Below are 19,785 nucleotides of genomic sequence, written 5' to 3' on the forward strand. Positions count from 1 at the left end.
ATGGCTCTAGGATGGCATTACACACGACACAACAGCTGGGTTTCTCAGTCACCTGGTTCTAGATGAAGAATAGGAAAGTGTTGATAGAAATAGGCTCTCTGAACGTTCTGCATCTCTGCAACAGACAGAGACGTCAAAGAAAACCCATGACAGAAAGTGACAGCAACAGTAAGACTCAAAAGCAGATAAACCCAGAGAAGATAGAGTAAAATACTGAACAACACTGCAGCAAGAACACACTAGTTGCAGGACTGAAAACCTAGATTCGACCTCAGATCTTATGTTTGAGTATTGCAGCTAAGCACACTACTGGGACACATTAATGCGTTCATATTTTATCCTAACATTCTTGATTTGGAAAAATAATTGCTACATATGCAGTAAGCTTAGTGCGAGTTGATGTTTGTGAGCCTTTCTCTTGAGTTAGAGTGATCTTTTAATGCAATACCATGGTCTAAGCAGAGGATGTACCAGATAACTCTCATCTTGGTGGCTTAGATTTCAAGAAAAAAAGCAACAGGGGTTGCAACAGATTTTTGGTGATCCAAAAACTCTTCCATGTAAAAAGGGAAGAGAAAACACATAAGATTAATTTTAATTACATACCATCTTTCCACAGCTCAGACACAAACTTATCCGACGACTGGTGGAGAAGAGTAGCAATGTTATCATTCAGTGGATCCATGTTCTTCATCAGCCACTCATCTGCTTTATAATCCACCTGCAGAAGATAAACATGTCAATAAACTTTCTGCAGCACAAGATGCACTAAGTCTTGCGAAGTCTAAAAAAGCAGCATCAAGGTTTGCACAATCGACAGATGACTTAATCATTCTTGGATTTGTCATCTGAGCAAGCACACCTACAAATTCCAAACCCTAACAAACTGCTGAATGTTCTGTTCTGTCAGTAAAGGGAACGGATTTGCAGTACCAGCGTGCATCATCCTGAGTGTGAATCAAAACACAACTGTATCACCATTTTTGGTGATGAAGTCTTGATGCAAGGTTTATGGAAAGTATTTCCAATCTCACCAAGTCACAGAGAACATACTTAAATTGTTGTCAGTTTGTTGTGTCTTCAGCTACACGTATGTAACTTGCAGGCAAATCTCTTTAGGCTCTGTAAGGTCCACAGCTGTGGGACCACTTTGTGTAATTCTCATGTGGTTTCCCATGTTCTTCCATACTTAGCCACTTTGGTAAGTAGCCATTTGTAAGAAACAGTAGCTAAGCAGTGGAAGATACAGCAGGCATTATTTATGTTCACATTTTAGCTACAAATTCTTTACCTTGCCAGCATAATGTATGATGCAGAAGTCAGCTTTGTCTTTCAGCTGTTTTGGCTTCTGAAATTTGGGGTGGGTGCCTTGTTCTTGTACAACTTTTTCCACAAAGCTTTTGTCTGTTGCTTTTGGGAACCAGCACTCTTCATCCAGCAGGGCCAGTATACCAGGTGGGCCAGCCTTAAAAGGAGGAAAATGTCAAATCATCATTAAATACTTGACTACACCAATGATTAACACCTTTGAATGACTAGGGAAAAAAAAAAAACAAACCAACAGACACTTATACTTGATCCCTATCACATTCACCTGTTCTGTGTATCAGAACAGCAACTGTCATACTAATAGAAATTATTAATAATATCTCAAGATCCTCGTCTGAAATCTGATCAACTTTATAGAAGATCTCTTTCATGACATTTGTCCCAGTGACACAACTACTGCAGCCATTTCTTGCTGCTCAAGAGTACAACAAGCTTCTTACCGGCTTCTCTATGAGGTCAATGCAGGGCTGCAGATCCAGGCCAAAGTCAATGAAATTCCACTCTATGCCCTCCCTCTGGTACTCCTCTTGCTCCAGAATGAACATGGTGTGGTTGAAGAGCTGCTGCAACTTTTCATTTGTGTAGTTGATACACAACTGCTCGAAGGAGTTCAGCTAATGGAGAAAAAAGGTAGAAAGAAATTTGAACCGTTGCTTTTGAGGATGCATCTACTATTCCCTTAGCAATAAAGATCACATCTAGATTGTTCAGCAACTCTAAGCCAGTGTCCTGTCAAATCTCTGGGGTGGACAGCCCTTTGGCAATAACCCCTCTTGCTTCTGAACTGTATTTCCTGTCACATGCTGCTGAATCACTGTGTCGATCCCCAGGGAAATTCTCACACACTGTTCCTTATTCTTCGCAGAAGAACGTTCAGTTGTAAACAGCAGCAGAATTACTGCAGCTACTTAACCCAGGAGCAGAAAAGCCTCCGGTTTTCTCACAAACTTAGAGCTGGCGCATCCTCTTCATATCATGAGGAGGCAATGGAAGCCTGAGGACAGATTCGTAACAGCGTATGGACTAGAAAGTCTTTTTTTAATCCTCACATATAAAATCAGAATGAGAAAAGTGAAGGAAACTTCTTCAACACATCCTAATTTCTTCAAACTGTATGGGTAGGGTTAATAACCAAGGATGTATTTTCATGTTAGACCATACTTAATCTAATGCAGCTGCTGGACAGAATGGTTCTCTTCTACTTCCTCCATCTTCCAGTAATTCCTAACCATGCATTTCCACTCCCTTCACATTTTCATGAGATCCAGCAAACCATTAAACCAAAGGTAGAGTTAGATCAACAACTTCATCAGAGAGAAACAAAGCAACTTTCCTGTGGCTTAGTTTTCCACTTCATGAATACATTGGTCCAATTAACCTTGCAGCTGCACATGAGCTAGATTCAGCATAACACAGGTTGACGGGAGTTGCCTGGCTGGGATAATGGGGATGGCAGGACAGATCTTTTCTGGTGGCAGCCTGTGATTATTACTCCAGACCATGCATAATGCAATGCCACATTCTGAAAATGTAGTTTCATAGACAATGATTTGGCCTAACAGTTCACTGCCACCTACAGAGGGAGCTCTCACTTCCCCTTTTCCACCTCTCCCACCTCTCCCTCAACTTTCCTTCAGCTGTTGCTCTGCCGCATTTACCTTGCATCAACCTTTGTGCTCAGATCCCCCTTTGCAGACTGATTCAATTATAAGCAACCCTAAGAAAAAAATAATTTCTGCAGTGCTAGAGAGGCGAACAGTATGAGCGAGTGCAGCCAGGAACAGGAGAGTGGAAAAGATGAAATATTATGCCTTTTCTTCAAGAAACTGTTACATTAGTTTAGCTGTATATGAAAACAAATTCTGATCCCCAATTTTCACATTTCTCACAGAATGGAGAATACACAGGTCAGAATATGTTGATTATGTTTTGGTCTACCCTGGCTTTGTCTTTCCAAAACTCAGCAGCAAGAAGAATTACTAACAATTATTTATGATGCCAATAGGTTTCATTGGATTATCTTTTAAATGTTTTGGGACAGACTACTAGGACAAAATTTTAAGTCCAGTGGTGATCCATAACTCTGTGACATTTTTAAAGATTTTTTTGTAGGGTAGCAATCTCTTACATTCTGTCATTCTGTTCTAGAGAGAGTCACGAACATCTGAAACTATGAGGTTAAAATAATTGTGATGTGCATGACAAATATAAAGTAATGAGATAAAATATTTGCAGGATATACAAAATAAGAAAGAACACATTATTAAGTAACCTGACAATTCATATTGGCAGGGATCTCAAATAAAAGCAGAATATACATCTTTTCCAAAATTTTTGTATTTTCTTCCAGTTTTAAAGCAATTTCCTTCAATGGTCCTTGCTCCATGGTAAACTGTGCTGAGTGCAAGGACCTGACATCTCCTTACCTCAAAAATCTCGAAGCCAGCGATGTCCAGAATCCCAATGAAGGATGCACCCTGCCTCTTGGTCTTGTCCAATGCCTTGTTGATGCGCATAACCAGCCACCGGAACATACGTTCATAAGTGGCTTTAGCCAGAGCCTCAATGGCAAAGTCAGCCTAAGCAGAACAAAGGCAAAGATCACAAGTTGCATTATAATCCAAAAGTGCAGATTAGATGGTTTTGGCATACAATTGCCTAACTGAGATCATCTTTCCACTACCGAACTCACTAAAGAAAGCTCATTTCATAATTATTCCCAATGAAAAGCAGATGGCACAGCGATACTCCATGAACAGGAGTCAAGAATTTCTTATTAAATTAGCATGTCAAAGACCTTTCAGGATCCTGTCTATTGGAAAAACCAAAGCCCAGTATTCAAGGAAGAAAAAGTGACACCCAGTCCCTAATACAGCACATTTACATATGACCAAAGAAAAGCAGTAGAATTATTTTGCAATTTAGAATTTGTGAAACTTACTTCTCCCCCTCAACGCTGCTACCCTATGATTGACACAAAAAATACAATACCCAGTAAATGTCAAAACAGAAAGGCAGTTTGTGACTATTTCTACATTTCACTCTCTTTCTGATCCCTTTTATGTTACGGTGGCATGTTTATATACACTGAGAATAATGATGCGTTCACATAGTGATGCGTTTATGAAAAAGCCATGCAGGGAGTAAGCACAGAGGTTTTGCTCCTTTTAGGAAGCTACTAGTTCCTAGCTCAGGTTTTATTTGGAACAAGCAGCAGTCTGATTCAAGACTATTAAGAAACATAAAATCAGTTTCAAGGGTGAGCCACAAGGTCTTCCACCCTAGCAGCTGACCTATTCAAAAATGATGTTTTCTATATTACAGCAACTTGAAAATGTCATCCTTGCATAGAGCTCTGAAGCAGCTCACTCCCCTGGGACAGCCAGTTACTAAAATTATGGGAATCGCACTCTCATTTTTTCCTCAGATGAGAAAGAGCTCTACAGGGGCAGGGTGACTTCTGTTTTTATACAGATCAAGAGAGCTATTACTAGAAGTAATGCAGATGTTACTTTACTCAAGTATGGTTGCCGTACATTGCAGCCCTGAAGATGACTATTAAATGCTACGGAAACCTTTTACGCATTTTTGTTAGCTTTGCATCAGCAAAATTAAAGACAAAAGTAGTCATTCACTTATACAGAATGCATACCTGTTCTTTGGTCTGAGCTTTCTGGACATAATCTCGTCCCACTTTGATACGAGGAGTCAGGATACCTCTGGTGAAATCCGTCACATTGATACCCAGAAGATGAGACACTTTCTGAGCAGCTAAAGAGAGGAAGAGGAAATAACAAATACATTAACTTTCTTGTTGTTACTGCTTTTCTTACAGAAAAAAGACAAAGAAAATCATTCCTGCAACTGTATTCCCAAGACAGTCGTGTAATTGCTTTTAAAAAGCCATTAAGTGAAGAGCAGGTTAATGAGACAAAGAAAGTTATCCTCAGGAAGATGAAAATCTCCCTTAAAAACTCTTGCTACCCATACCAGAGGTTAATGAGTTTCTTTGGAAACCACAGGAGTAAAATTGACACAGTATTCTCATACTGTTAAGGCATAACCTGGAAGCTTCTGAAAGCTCAGCCTACAATCAATTTAAAGATACCACAAGTGACTGACTTCTTAATCAAGCTAATTGCATTGTCTTCATCTACTGATTAGTTTTCGAGGTAACTCTTTGTTTCAGATTGCAACTCTATTTCAGATTAAAGAGCCAAAGAAATCAAATGGCTTACTCTCCTCCCCAAGATGCCAGTTAAAGCATGTTTTCTATAATAACCCAAAATATAAACACTTGAAGAGCAATTAGCCACCTCTTACACTTCTGCAGTACATCTACAATGATACCCTAAGATAAGGCTACACTCTGTGTATTCCAGTAGAGTAATCCTTTTCATCTGGTCACCATCAAGTGTACTTCCTGCCTATGCTTGTCAAAAGACCAGTGCCACATTCCTGCCCATGGTTTGCTGCAAACCCATGGTTTATTTATTTTGTTTGTTTGTTTGTTGTTTTTTGTTTGTTATTTATAATATTTGTATGAAGGAGCACGTCAGCTCCTTTGACAAATAACTCACCTGACAGAAAAACAGGACTGCAGCATTCCTTACAAACTGTAATTTATTTTTCTACCTGCAAGAACTTCCTGTAGGCTTTTTTTTCTGTGGGGCTTTCTTTGGGGTGAGGAAAGGAGATAGGTTACCTGTGTTGTCTGGCATAGAGGCTTGGTCTGTGTTGCGCTCCTTCTTGAAGACAATGTTGCCAAGTTGAAGGACACCTGAGATAACCTTCAGCAGACCTTTTGAAACAATAAAAGCTCAGTGTCAGACATCAGCAAAAGCCCTGATATGGCCTAGCTCACCATGTCAAAAGGCAAGAGGCTTCTCTCAAAGATCTGGGATTTCAGAAAAAACCACCACACGTAAGTAATTTGTCTATGACTCCCGTTCTGGGCACAGGACTTTCCCTGTCCCTCCAATGCAAGACTGTGCAGCCTGGAAATTTAACCACTCACAACTTCGCTACAGGAAAGCTGGAGACAAGATCCAGGGTCATGCCCCATCCTATAACATTCACATTTTTTTGAAAATGTTTGTTCTTTGTTAGAGGGCCAAGATCTGCCATTTTTTTCAACGATTACTGTTAAACGCAGGAAGGAAACGGTTATTAAGAGTATAAAACAACTAAGGGAAGGAAGATTGTGTTCCTTTAACCTTGTATTACTTTCAGCTACCTGACCAAGGTCTGTAGTCCATACAGACATACATTACAGTTACAATATATGAAGGGCAGCAGGATGTGGGCAAAAGTGCCTATACCATAATTATTGCTAATCACACGCTGAATCATCCCATCCTTTGTTACATGACATATTCATGTTCTTTGATCACTGCACAGCACAAAAGCAGCATCAGATGCTAGGACAGGAAAAAGAATTTCAGTGTCACAGCATCAATTCCATTTTTACCACATATCAATCAAAGCTCATTGCGTAGCAGCTTCCAGTTGTCTTGAGCAGAGTAAACTGCCAGTCACTTGCAAAGAGATCTTGGGCCAATAACTTTTTCATCCCTTAATTTCTACCTAATACAGAAACAGCTCCTTTAAAACAGTATCATTTTGATAGCAGAGCAAACAAAGGCTCCACAGATTCTGTATCAGGACTAACAAAAGAGAAGCATATATGCTCCTAGTGACGTGTTTTGAAATCCACTGTTTTGGCAGCTGAAACTGGAGTCCTGGCATTTGGCATACAACTTGTTTTGATGGTGTCTCATTGATGAAGATAGATAGCATTTAGAGGCTACATCAAATTAAGCAAGCTTACTGACCAGCCAGTTACTCTGTGTCTTTTTATTTTCAGCCTGAAGGAACATTAGTACACTTTGCACCTTGAATGGCAAGAACAAAATACTAAAGTTATCTTTGCTGCTGCAGTGGTTGGAAGCAATAGCTCATCCATGTGGCAGCAAAGACATGCCCTGGAGTATACATAAAAAGAAACTCAAAGAAGAGCTTAGCAGGTCATCTGAATGAGAAATTGGGCTGCCAATTATTTAATTCTGTTTAGGCAAACATGTCTTCACCTCCATATAGCAGTTTCAGTCTCAAATGATTCAGGATTTCAAGAATAGTATTAAGTTATGAATAACAAAAGAACGGATTAATAGCAGACTGGACTGTGAAGAGCAATAGCTAAGGCATAGGCACATATCCCCTACAGCTACCAGAGCTACAGCATCCAGCAAAAGAAGCAGTGACCTTTAGGAAAAAAAAAGGATGCTTGCAATATATGGGAAAAAAATCCTGTTTTATAAAATCTTATACATTTAGAAACTGAGATTGGGCAGAACACTGGTTCCAAACCAGTAAGGAAGGTTATAAAAGTATTAATCCAGCACTAGCTGGATATAACACCTAAAAGGCATTATTTAGGAAGTGAGGGAGCACTCATATCTTGAAAGTATTATTCATAAAGTGGATATACAGCCCTCAAACTGGGAACAAAAACAGCAAACAGAAGTATGTTTTCGTTGGCTGTTTCACTTCTAAGATGAACTGTGTTGGTACATCCTGAGGTGGGGCACTCCAAAGCTACCAAGTTCATCACTTGCACACTGTTCACTTTGTGGTAGGGGGAGAGTTAGGGGGAGAGGGACACAAAGCAACAACAACAAAAAAACACACGAGAATGAAACCAAACCAAAAATAAAGCTCCAGGAAAATGCGATCTGTTCCCTCCTTCATTTCCTGCCTTCAGAGGACTCATACCTATCTGCTCTTCATCGGGGATGCCCATGATCCTCATTGCTTCCATGGTCTCCTGAAACATATCTTTGTCTTGCTGACCCGGGATTGTAACGTGCCCATTGGAGAGGAAGCGATATTTGTTGTAAGGCTCCAGGAGCAGATCAGCTTAGGAGAAAAAGGAGAAAGAAGTTATTATGGCTTTTTTTTAATATATACAGATAGATAGACAAGCTACAACTGAGGACAAATTTGTGACTTGCACATGCTAGCAGATACTGGAGGAATCAGAGATTAAGAGCAGTTTTACCAACAGATGAACATTTTTCTGCTTTATTTCTTTCTATTCTGCCTGCTGGAATACTCCACCAAAGAAGTGCCAATCATCATTATGCCCAACGTGTATAAAAAGCACTGATAACTTGAAAGTAAATTTGTCTTCAATTTCAGCTACCTCATTTGTTGCAAGTCACAGGAAGGTCAGTATATAGCTCTTGAAATAGTTGCAATTATGAGAAAAGTCTTGGAGTTCTGTCCTTCCTCCAGATCAATTTGCCACTCTCACACAACATGGACTCCAACTACTAAAGAACAGACTAGGCTGAGGCTTTAAAGCTAGGTGCATCCTTGACTTCTAGATTGCTTAAGCGCCAGACATTTCGCTCCATTCAGTTAAACACCAAGTACATCACTGTAGGACCATGCCTGCACTGGAAGGGTTTACATCATACGAGACGAGACTAAACACAGGACAGTGATTTAGATAAGGAAGGGTGTAGAGTCATTGCTGGCAAGGAAACAAGTACAGGAAGGAACCAGAGAAGCAAGTTTTCAGGAACTGAGAAGTGTAGGGGGAAGGCAAAGGGATACATGCACGTGCAGAAGAAGAGAAGAAGTGATCATACCTAAAAGGGAGAGGCAAGAAACTATGAAGGAACGGGTGCTATTAAAACAACAATCAAACTTACTCTTCAGATGCTCCCCTGCCCCAGACAGCAGGTAGTAAAAGATGTGGAAGGTTCTCTCCTCCTTGGCTTGACGGATTGCACGGGACTTCTCCAGGAGATCTTCTGAGAGTCAAGGCATTTGGCAGGACGTACAAATCACTTCCTATTCTATGGCAGGAGGAAAACTAGCAGTACCTGATGTTCTTATGCCCATTAACAGGGGTATTGATTTAGCAATCACTATCAGCCACCAACCCACTGAGCTTCTAGTCTCAGTTCTCTGAACCTCTGACTGATGGCTATGATACGACAAACTAGACGGATAAAGAGAAATAGTGGCCAACTATCCAGACTTGCCCTGCACGAAAATGAGAATGGTGTGTGAAATTCCAAAGCTCTCCATCTTATCATGGTTTGTTGCTATCTCAGCCTCCTATAATTAGAATTCATTCACTCAGAAGAGATTTCCACCACAGTCACAAAATGTTATATGAAGAAACAGGAGACTACAACAGTAATCTTGCTAGCATAAATTAAAGTGCCACATTCTCAACCTGGCAAGCACAAGTAAGGTCTGATGAGATTGCTAAGCATCATTCCTGCCACACTCTATAGCCTGTAACTTTTCAGTGGCTACAGAAAGGATACAGGTCTCAATATTGGCTCCAACAATGTAGCCGTTGACATCAAAGTTGATTCTGATGAACTTGCCCTGAGAGGAAGATATTAGTAATAACATTAGTATTCACTCTGTGCATAACAGCAGTGAGCAGCAAAAGCAAATCTGGTGTTTTTAATCCAGGAAAGGAAATTTAGAACAGGTCAGGCAAGTTCTATGCAAAACATAAGGTCAGCCAATAGGCAATGCCTGCTGATCATGACAACGATTTAACAAACAAGACACCAAATACTTACCTGTAAATAAAGACAGGCAGCCTACACTTCAACTTAATTACGGTTTGACCTAGGTTTCCCACAACCAGAGCATTTTCAGTTTCATGCACTACACATTTTGGATAGTTCTCCCTCCCTCAACCAGCATCAACCATTTCCATTTAGCTCCAGCTCTGGCTTCTCAGTCTGTCTCTCTCCCACCGTCTACCTCTCCAGAACAAACAAAATCATGATCCTTGTTTGCTTGACAGGATAAAACTGACCGTAATAAATTTAGAATAAAACTTGGTGCAGATGGCTTCTCCATTCTAGAAACCTATCAGCGACATTTTCTGGATAATTCACTGAATGAATTCTCTTCCCAGATTAATTTCAGGTAAATCACACAGACAGTTTCCCTACCCCAGGACAGCAATTCACCCAGAAGCATAACAAGTCCTCCCCCTGGAAGGTTAAAGCATACTGGCAACCACACTGGATAGTAATACTCACAAATCTGGACGAGTTGTCATTCTTGACTGTCTTGGCATTTCCAAAGGCCTCCAAGATGGGATTAGCCTGCAGTAACTGCCTTTCTAGTTCTCCCTAGAGGGAAATCAGAAATGAATCAAGTAGGTAGCAGTCTGCTGCATTGCTCCTGGGTCAAACCAGCACTGAAGTTTCAATTCACACTAGCTTGGCATGTTGTGGAGAAACCATTTTAAACCTTAGGAGACGATCCCTTAAACCTTCAAAAGGAGACTCGTCGGTTATCTGGGTAAAACACGCATTCACAAAAACGCTTTATTCCCTTCTTCAACACAAGGGTGTCCCAGTGCTGTTAACAGGCAGCCTTTTAAAGCCACTTGGCCACAGCATCCCACAGACTTCCCAGGATTAAAAACATCATTCCATCCAAGATCAGGCCCCCATCGCAGAAATGTCTTGCCATCCAGGCAGGAAGAGTGAAAAAAAAAAAAAAAAGCTTTCTTGCTACTGTGCAACAGCTCTGAACTCTGCTACTAGTAGGTTAAGAAGTTAGTCTGGAAAGATCTAGTGTTTGCAAAAACAAAACAAAAACAACAACAAAATTGCACTAGGAGTCTAGGTCTTCCACAATACAAACAAGCAAAAACCTCCTTTGTAAGGAGGCACACAAAAAAAGGAGAATTAGTGGTATCCCACAAACTGCATGATCGCTTGCATTCTTACTGCCATATTCGCACACTCCTCCTACCCTCCAGGAACACAAAATGCTGGAGCTGCAGGAAAAAAAAAAAAATCAGAACCTTTATCCCTGCCAAGTGCTAGATCACTGGAGCATATACACCTTTCCCTTCAGGCTCCAGATGCCTCTCTCTTTGCTTTTAAAATCACACGTCCTCTGTGTTAGGGGTGTGGAGTTTGCATATTTCAAGACCAACTAAAAAAATAGAAAGAAGCAAACAATGGTCTACATTAAAATGTTTCTCTTTTTAGCAGTTATCACTAAATACTCAAGGCTTCCTTTTGCACGAGAGATGGAAACGGAGTTTGATCTGTGAAAACTGGAGTGGTAGGGACAAAATATTTCAGGGTGTTTGTAAAGGAAAATTGTTCCAATTCATTTTTTAAAGTGTTTTATAAAACAGGTCAGTCCTTACACTGTCTCTCTAAAAATACATACCAAAAAATCAGCACTTCTTATTGAATAAATTTAAAAAAAAAGGAGTACAACAGAAATCAAACAAAGAACTAACGTATTTATTACTTCCACAATCACCTCACTTCACGCCTGCAAAGTGCATCACCAAACAAGACTCTGAGTCGCTGCAGAACTGCACACACACAGAAGGGGCAGCTGCTGCAAACACTTTCATTCAGTGTGGAAGTGTACATAACAAGGGGGTTAGCCCTGGGAAGGCAACCTAAGCTAGGACGTCTGTCCTCTCACAACAGAGCCAGTGTGTAGTTTTGTAAGGACAACACCCTGAGACTATGGTTCAGTCCTTGAAAGTGGGTAGCAGTCACATTTCCCCCTCCTATTCTGGCACATGTACCGATGACAGAACGCTCTTCCCTCACCCACTTCTTCCTCTCCACCCAGCAGTGAGGTCCCTGCCCTCTCTTTGTGACTTTGATCTGTTGCTGTGCAAGTGAGAGGTTTCAACAACTTACCATTTAAAGCCAACTAACAAACGAGGAGGAAGGAGATCAAAAAGCTCATTTTTTCTCTAAACAGAAGCTTCAGGCTGAAGCTTTTTTAATAATTTGGCTAAAAATAAAACTAAGGTCATGCTTAGCTACACAAAGATCGAAAGTTTATAGAAATTTTCACTAATGAACCTCCTGTTAGTACCTCTGCAAGAGACTGTTATTAGTGTCAAGTAGGTATTGATAACCCATAGTTCAGAAGTGATTGGGTCTCTTGAACTACCACGGTAGCAACAGGTACAAGACAACGCCAGCTCAGAGCATACAGCAATACAGAGCTGTAAGGAAAGGAGCAGGCTAAAGACTCGGTCACATCGTTACTTCTCCAGACTTGCCTTAGCCCTGTGATACAGTAGGAAGACCAAGTTCTCAGCGTGCCCTGGCAATGGCGCATGAGATGAAGTGCTTGGAATTACTGCGATGTAGCCATTGGTGTGCACTGTACGCTGTCTTTGCTTAATAATCCCATAGTTTAAAATTCTGCAAAGTTTGTGTTTTGGTTGTTTTTTAAACTTAAATTTTGACAGTCACCTTTCATTGAAGGAAGAGACTTCTTTATTATCATATAATGGGTAATTTTCAAAGTGAAAACTGAGTACAACAAAAGCCATCTCTACCAAGCTTTCTAGAAATTAATGATCTGCTGCTAATTTTCTGACACCTGTAATTGCCAATCTTTGACCTGAAACTTTTTTTTTTTTTAACAACCTGCATTTATTTGAAGTGCGTAGAGTATTCCTCATGAAAGCAGACTCAATAACAGCCACTGGCTGCTAGTTTTCCAACTGGTGGTTGCGCAGTGCACGCTCTTTGGTATGCTCTGTTTTCACTGCTCTGAAATTACAACACGTATTTAAAGCAATTAAAATCCTCGACATCTATCTTGCACTCTGAATTTCTTTTTTCTCGCCTCATACAATTTTTGGAAATATTTCTGTGCAAGAGAGAAGTTTTGCCAACTATTTCTTCTTCTGAATGTATAAAGACAAGCATCCAGAAATCACAACTACCTTTCACAGCATGAAATTTCTATCCAAAAAAAGTCAAAGGTGTTGCTTCCCTTTTTTTTTTTCCCCAGTTATTTGCTTTTAAACACTTCAGGGATTTGCTTTTGCATTCTTCTCCACAAACACGAAAGATTCTCACATAACTGGATCCCAATAATACTCGGTTGGTTGGGGAAGGAAGATAGATCATCGATAACCCACCCAACCTTCATTACAAAGATTTAATCATTAGCAACCACTACGCAAGAGTTTGTGATCAGCTGTGAACATTCTCATCTTGAAAAGACTACTACATGATTTAACAAGTCAGTAGAGGAACAGAGACTGAAAAATGGGAAATCGTGAATCCTAACTTCCATAAATAAAGTCTGACTAAGTGAAAAAGTATTTATATAATTCAATTCAGTAGGCTCCAAAAGCAACTTTAATGTGCTTAATATTCACACCATGCAAGCTAAAAGCTATTAAGCTGAATATACTAATGCACTGGGATTAGTGGAAGCAGCCACTGCCTCCAAAACAAAAGAGCTAGGGATAAAGAATATGCTTTATATAAATCAGATATTGCTCAGATACATGAAAAACAGGAGCTTACGCTCAAAACTTCTGTTAGAAGACAGTCAAAAAATCTCCCTGGCAAAAAAAGCTCCCCTACTTCCTACACCGTCGCTAACAAAGTTCCATGTTTAGTCTTGCTACGCAGTGCCAGCAGCGGGTTTTCTGTCTTGCAGCATAAAGGCTTGACACTATTATATTCTATCCCAAAGAATAAATCTGCCGTGACCCCAGATCCTCCAAAAAATTTAACGTATAACGCCTCATAGTCTGGTTCCACGTTTAAGGTTTGTAAAGAATTGTTGCACAGAGCACTCATTAGACTTAACATTTAAGGATCCAGGTCTAAGTCCTCTCTGGTACGGCCAGTGCTACTGTTTAACCACAAAAGTGAAGTAACACATGAGCTGCAGGACTTCTCAGAAGAACCTTTGAAAAATCAAACTAGACCAAATCACCACCAAGGACTATTTCGTTCTTCTATGCAGATCTTTGTCCTGCTTAGGTAGTAGAAATTTTGCGCAAGGATGCACAGTGGAAGAACACTTAGCTCAAGCCCATGATTCTATTTTCCACAGTTTAAAAAAAGAAAAAGAAAAAAGGAGAATGTTGCTAAATACAGCTACTGACAGACCATGGAAAAAGCCTTCATATGTCTGAAAGTTTGGCACGTAGAAAGGTTTTTTTTTTGGTTGCATTCCAGAAGTTACTTATTAGAATTTGTGCACACAAACATGGTATGTGTGCGCGTAGGGATGCCTTGTAATTCATACACTCTACACACATAAAATATGTCTACACATAAAGCTACTACAGGAAAACTTTTATGTAGAGATACAGAGGATGCACTTGGCATCTGGTTTTTATTACATGGCTCACCAGTGACATTTTCCAACATGTTCAGCTCTGGCTAACAAGCTCACTGTCTTGAAACACCCTGTCTGCAGGGCAGCCTTCCTCACCGACCTCTGGCTGCAACCTACAGCCACATCTCACTGCTGGGAATGGAAAGCTAAACGCCAAGCTACATATATCTTCCTAGGAACACCACCCATGCTACATATTCATGGTTCTAGGAAAGCCTCGTCCAGTCATATTGCCCTGGAGGAATACTTTTCCAGATAAATTGTTCATGAAGTCCTGCAAGAAAAGTCTTAAAATGCAAACCACAGAACACAAGTATTCATTATATTACTTTAGTCTCCAATCGGACATCCTGATAAAAAGATTACTGTGCACCACACAAAAAAAAAAAATTGTGAATTGTCTATGGGTTTGGTTTAGCTGCAGAAAGTGATATTGGTGTGGAGTGAAAAGCTGCTCAAAAAAAAAAAAAAAAAATCACACAATGGGACAGAAAACGCATTCCTGGTGCAGAACGTGCAGTAAACGTGCAGCTCACCTACGAGGATACAACTGATGAATTCGGCAATAGTCCATCGGGGGAGAGGGAGGGGAAAAAAATATAAGTGAGACATCTTCAAAGTCCTCCCACCATCACCACCACCCTCCTGTCATACACTGCTACACCTGGCTCTTTTCCACCCATTTCATGTTTTCCTACAATTCTCGAGTTTTCAGCTGAGGTTCACTGACTAGCCCTGTGTTCTCCAGTTTTGAATCAGTACCTCTAATAGCCAGACCTAACGTAGAGATGTACAGAAAAAAGGAGACAACTTCTCCATGGAATGATCAGTTCTAAACTACCTGGACTGGTTACAAGCGTTATGTCTGCATAAAAAGATTGGTATGGGTGAGGCTTCTTTTATAGTGTCTCCTGCCCATGAATCCAAGAGGTTATGGATGAGGTTATTCCCACTGTAGCTCGACTGAATTCAAAGGAGTTATGACTTTGAACAATGTCCCCTGACTCATGGTTTTGACTAACTTTTATTATTTCTTAATAAACTGTCCTCCTCTGTCCCCTGATAGCTGTTACCATCCAGACTTTCATTGAGCAATATGGTTTTTACCAAGGACAGCCCATACATGTTTATCATCCACAGTCAGCACAGCAATAAAGCATCATTAAATTAAACCTGGGTCTTACCTGGTCTTTTTTAGACTTGTGTGAGGAAGCAACGTGAGCCAGATACTGAATGACCTTCTTGGTGTTCTCTGTCTTACCAGCTCCCGATTCACCTCTGTAAAGAAAGTCTGCGATTCATTCACAAAAAAGGCATAGGGGGACACGTTTCTATCTCTAATCCCCAAAGGGCTACACAGCTCCTTAAATCCACCCTGGCTATTGCAACACCTCTTAAAGCCAACAAAACTGAGTGATACTAGAGACTGGAATCACTGTAGCTGTAGCTGCCCTCAGCCAGTTTGCCAGTGGGTATGGGTTCTATAGGAGGGCACAAAGGACGGAATGCAAACAAAAACTATGTTCTCTGGTCACTGGGACACGAAAATGGCTAAGTGGCAGAGGAATAATGCAGAGGCAACTGTAGAGCTAGGCATGAAAGGCAACAAAATGAATCTTTCTGTAAGAAACCTCCTGACTGGGAGCCAACTGAATTTGCTGTGTCTAGATGAGAAACTGCTGTAACAAAGAAGAGTATCTATTTGTTACTTATCAGCCTCATCAGCATGAATACTCTTAAACACAACAGCTGCATCAAATCTTAAGGAGTTCCCCAAGCCTTTTCCATTGACAAAGCCCTACTTCTTCAGGAGTTTGGGCACAAAGGTTGTTTCAAAACCTCCTTTCTTCCTGCAGTTCCCATGAAAATTATTCTGCAGAAAGGATTAAATACACGTTGGAGGACCTGTCTTGGGACCTTCCTCAACTTTTCGTTATTACCTGATTTACTGAGCCCACCCCAGGCACTTACGATCAAGAGAGTCCTCCAACCAAGATTTTTAACGCAAACCTTGACATCCACACAAGCTGGCAACTGTATATACTCACGTGCAAAGGATGGACTGATCCTCTCGGTCTGGAAGAAAATTTAAAACAGCAGTCAGACTAAGACTTGAACAGCAAATTTCTGCGACAGATGAATATCAACATCTAAGACATAGACAGGAACTAGTAAACTCAACAAGCATTGACAGAAATATGGCCAGGTAAGCCCTTTTTGGGCAACCAACCTCCCACATCTGCCAAAATTAAATTGCAATGGTGCCATTATGTTTTCTTCATCCAGAAAGAACATTGGTTATATCATTTTTTCTACAAACAGGCAATAACACTCACAGTGGATGTTGCTTTACCACAGATATATACCTGGATGTACATCTCCCAGTTATCCACCCCCCTTCAATTATTCTGGACCCATACTTACGTACACAAGCAATCAGCAGAGCAGAACAAACAGAAGGGAGATAGAGGGCAGGTGGAAGTGGGATGTGAACCATTAAAAATCCCAGAGTACCAAAAGCTCACATCAAACAGAGGCTTTCACCCCAGAAACACTCAGTGAGAAATTGTTGTTACTTACTTTATACAGGATGGGCTTGAAAGCTAAAATGCTGAACAGCAGCCTAAGTGCTGTACAGCTGATGTATTTGTGGCACCATCCCCTATAGTATTAACCGAGCAGCTGATAATAGCAGAAACCTTTTCTTTTTCATATTGACATGCCACAAAAATCAGGAATGGGGATGTGGTATTGAATGCTAAACAGTAGACAGACTAATTCCTGGGTTCATTTCCCAGCTGTGGATGATGAAATCTTTCCAGTCCCAGAACTTCCTTCAACCAGCTTATCCACCACTATCTTCTCCAACATCTGTAACCTCCTTTCAGCTTTCACCTCTGCTTCTACTTTCTCATAAGCAGCCCCGACTAGTCTTTCCACTGTCTTCACCCTACTGCTCCCCCCTCACTTCTTTGCAAAAACGCTCCCCTACTTCTGCCTTGATTTCACTTTGCATCCTCCCTTCCATCCTGCCTCCAGCTTTAACCACCCCAGTCTGCATCACTTTCTCCTCGATGCCACCAGGAACCAGCCAGGAGAGTGCCTTGTGCCTTCTCGTAGCTTCTTGTAGGAGTCACAGGGGAGGAGGGACCTGTCCAGACACTGAACGCTGAGGAACTAACCGCAAGTCATGCACGTAGTCCTGCCTCACACGAGAGCTATTGAGACACTCACGGAACAGACTAAGCCATCACATTTATTTATTTTGCTTAAGAGCAAAGAGCTATCAGATCATCCAGTCTGAGAGCCGGAGTATCACAGCAGTTAGATTTCATCTCCTTATTGTTCTTTTTACACACTGAGCTTCAATTTTGTGTCAGACTCGAGTCTAATCTCTTACAAGACAGCAAGCCTCAAACATCCACAAGGAGAAAATATCACTGAATTCCTCCAAGAAATAATTTCAGCAATTGGTAGCTTTCATCAGTAGGTTTATGAATGTGACTGTCTCCTTATTTTAGCTACTGGTTCTTTCTCTTCCTTTCTCCAGTAGCTTAGAGAAAGGAAGTGTGCTCAGTATTCTCCTCACCAGACACACACTTGGATGATATAATTGAGTCGCCAAGCTCAAGACTTTTGTGTGAGATAAAGAGACTGAACTCTAATTAGGGAAGGCTTTATAGTTTCGAGTACTTGGGCTCTATCTGACTACTTGCTATAGACTTTAACACTGCTACCACAAGTGAATTTAGCATGAATGCCATATTCAACAAGAAAAATCTCCTATAAACTCGGTGTATAGAGAGAGAGAAGCAATTGAGCTTTTGGACACATTTTTAGGGAATACAGACAGCAGGAGAACCTACCGAATTTGAGATTTGGTCTTCTCTTAAATTATTCTGCAGCTGCTAATGGAGACATTAGATTCACACACTACAAATAAGTAATTCCTGCTCTGAACCTTCTTTACTAGAAACTGATTATATGCAGATGAGCACAAAAGTTTAGAGGACAATAATCTGCTTTACCATAGATAATATCTCTGTCAGGAAGAGCTGATCAGCCCTAGGACTGGAAGTAAGCAAGCAGAAGAAAACTGTCATTCAAACAGTTGGGCCCAGCAAACAACTAAGCATCCAAAACTAGATAATGCAGCTTTGTTAGCACTGTACTTTCCTTTTTTTTTTTTTTTTTTCAAGTGCTGAATTTTATTCATTGCCTTTAAGATACGTACCCTTTTCCTGAAGGGCAGGTGAAGAGCAGATGCGAGCCAGCCCCAAAGGCCTCACCCATTCAAGGTTCCCAGCGGGTCAGTGGCTCAGCAGGCACACGCCAGCCCTCTGTGTGACTGGGCACTTGGAGGGCGGATCGGGGAATAACTAGTGACTCATTTATGGATTGCCTAAGGAAACATATTCTGCAGTAGTGCGACACCTGGGTGCAATTCTCTACCACAAAGCAGTTATGGTAAAAAGAAAAGATTGTGCCTCTGAATAACATTTGACTTTCAAAAGCCTGACTGTAAACAAGCAGTCCATTTGTCCTAGGAAAGCTTGTCTTTGCAGTCAGGTACTACAGAGGCTCTTCTAAGAAACCTATTAGAGAAAAAGAAAAAAAGAAAAGAAAAAAAGAAAAGAAAAAGATGTCTAAGGATGGCACTCCTCACTCCTGGTAGCCAGCTTTGGTGGTGGAATGATGAACTGGAGCTCCTCGTGCAGGCAGTGGAGCTCTAAGTACTTACATACCACATGCCTGCCCCTTCCCTCTCCTCCAAGATAGGATCCTCAATCCAGCAAAATACATTGCTAAGCAGACAGGCAAACCAAGTGCTGAACAGAAAGAGAGATGACCAGCATTAGATAACCCTCAGAAGCTCTTTGGCACTGAGCACTCTGGATCTGCCGTGGTTAGCTGAGCAGCTCTTGCAGAGCCTCCCTGCAATGGGGTTAAGAGGCACCAGCTCTCTGGAGCTACCCAAGGAAGTCACAAAGGGCTGAGCACAGGATCTTTCCACACCCCGACACAGAGCGAGGTGTTGCAAGGCAGGAAGAGCCACAGACGGCGTTCAAAAGCCCTCCCTCTCGCACTGGGCTTTCCTCCCCCAGAGCACTCGCCCGGTGGCCCGCTGCAGCTGCGTTAGTCACCTCCGCTGCAGGGCAGCCAGAAGGTACCTGCGAGTGCAGGCAAGCCACCGGCAGCGCGCAGACGCTGCCATAAAAGGCAACATTCCTGTTTGCAATCCGGGGGAAATTCTTTCCCAGGACG

At 41.2% G+C, this 19,785-nt stretch overlaps 1 protein-coding gene across 3 annotated transcripts in view; it reads right to left on the reverse strand.

Moving 5' to 3' along the window:
• MYH9 (myosin heavy chain 9) overlaps nt 1-19,785 on the reverse strand; it is a gene marked incomplete at its 3' end in the record, with an annotated part of 68,504 nt that overhangs the window by 21,289 nt on the left and 27,430 nt on the right. For all 3 annotated transcript variants that reach the window (XM_082763468.1, XM_082763469.1, XM_082763470.1), the window contains exons 4-15: nt 16,569-16,596; nt 15,705-15,798; nt 10,413-10,505; nt 9,675-9,738; nt 9,048-9,146; nt 8,104-8,247; nt 6,035-6,130; nt 4,982-5,100; nt 3,756-3,908; nt 1,770-1,943; nt 1,292-1,465; nt 607-721 (exon numbers count right to left, since the gene is read on the reverse strand). In XM_082763468.1, coding sequence (XP_082619594.1) covers nt 607-721; nt 1,292-1,465; nt 1,770-1,943; nt 3,756-3,908; nt 4,982-5,100; nt 6,035-6,130; nt 8,104-8,247; nt 9,048-9,146; nt 9,675-9,738; nt 10,413-10,505; nt 15,705-15,798; nt 16,569-16,596 — 1,353 coding nt within the window. The remainder of the gene's footprint in view (nt 1-606; nt 722-1,291; nt 1,466-1,769; nt 1,944-3,755; nt 3,909-4,981; nt 5,101-6,034; nt 6,131-8,103; nt 8,248-9,047; nt 9,147-9,674; nt 9,739-10,412; nt 10,506-15,704; nt 15,799-16,568; nt 16,597-19,785) is intronic.

Source organism: Aythya marila, assembly GCF_965140915.1.
Source record: "Aythya marila genome assembly, chromosome: 1".
NCBI classification, from domain to species: Eukaryota; Metazoa; Chordata; class Aves; order Anseriformes; family Anatidae; genus Aythya; species Aythya marila.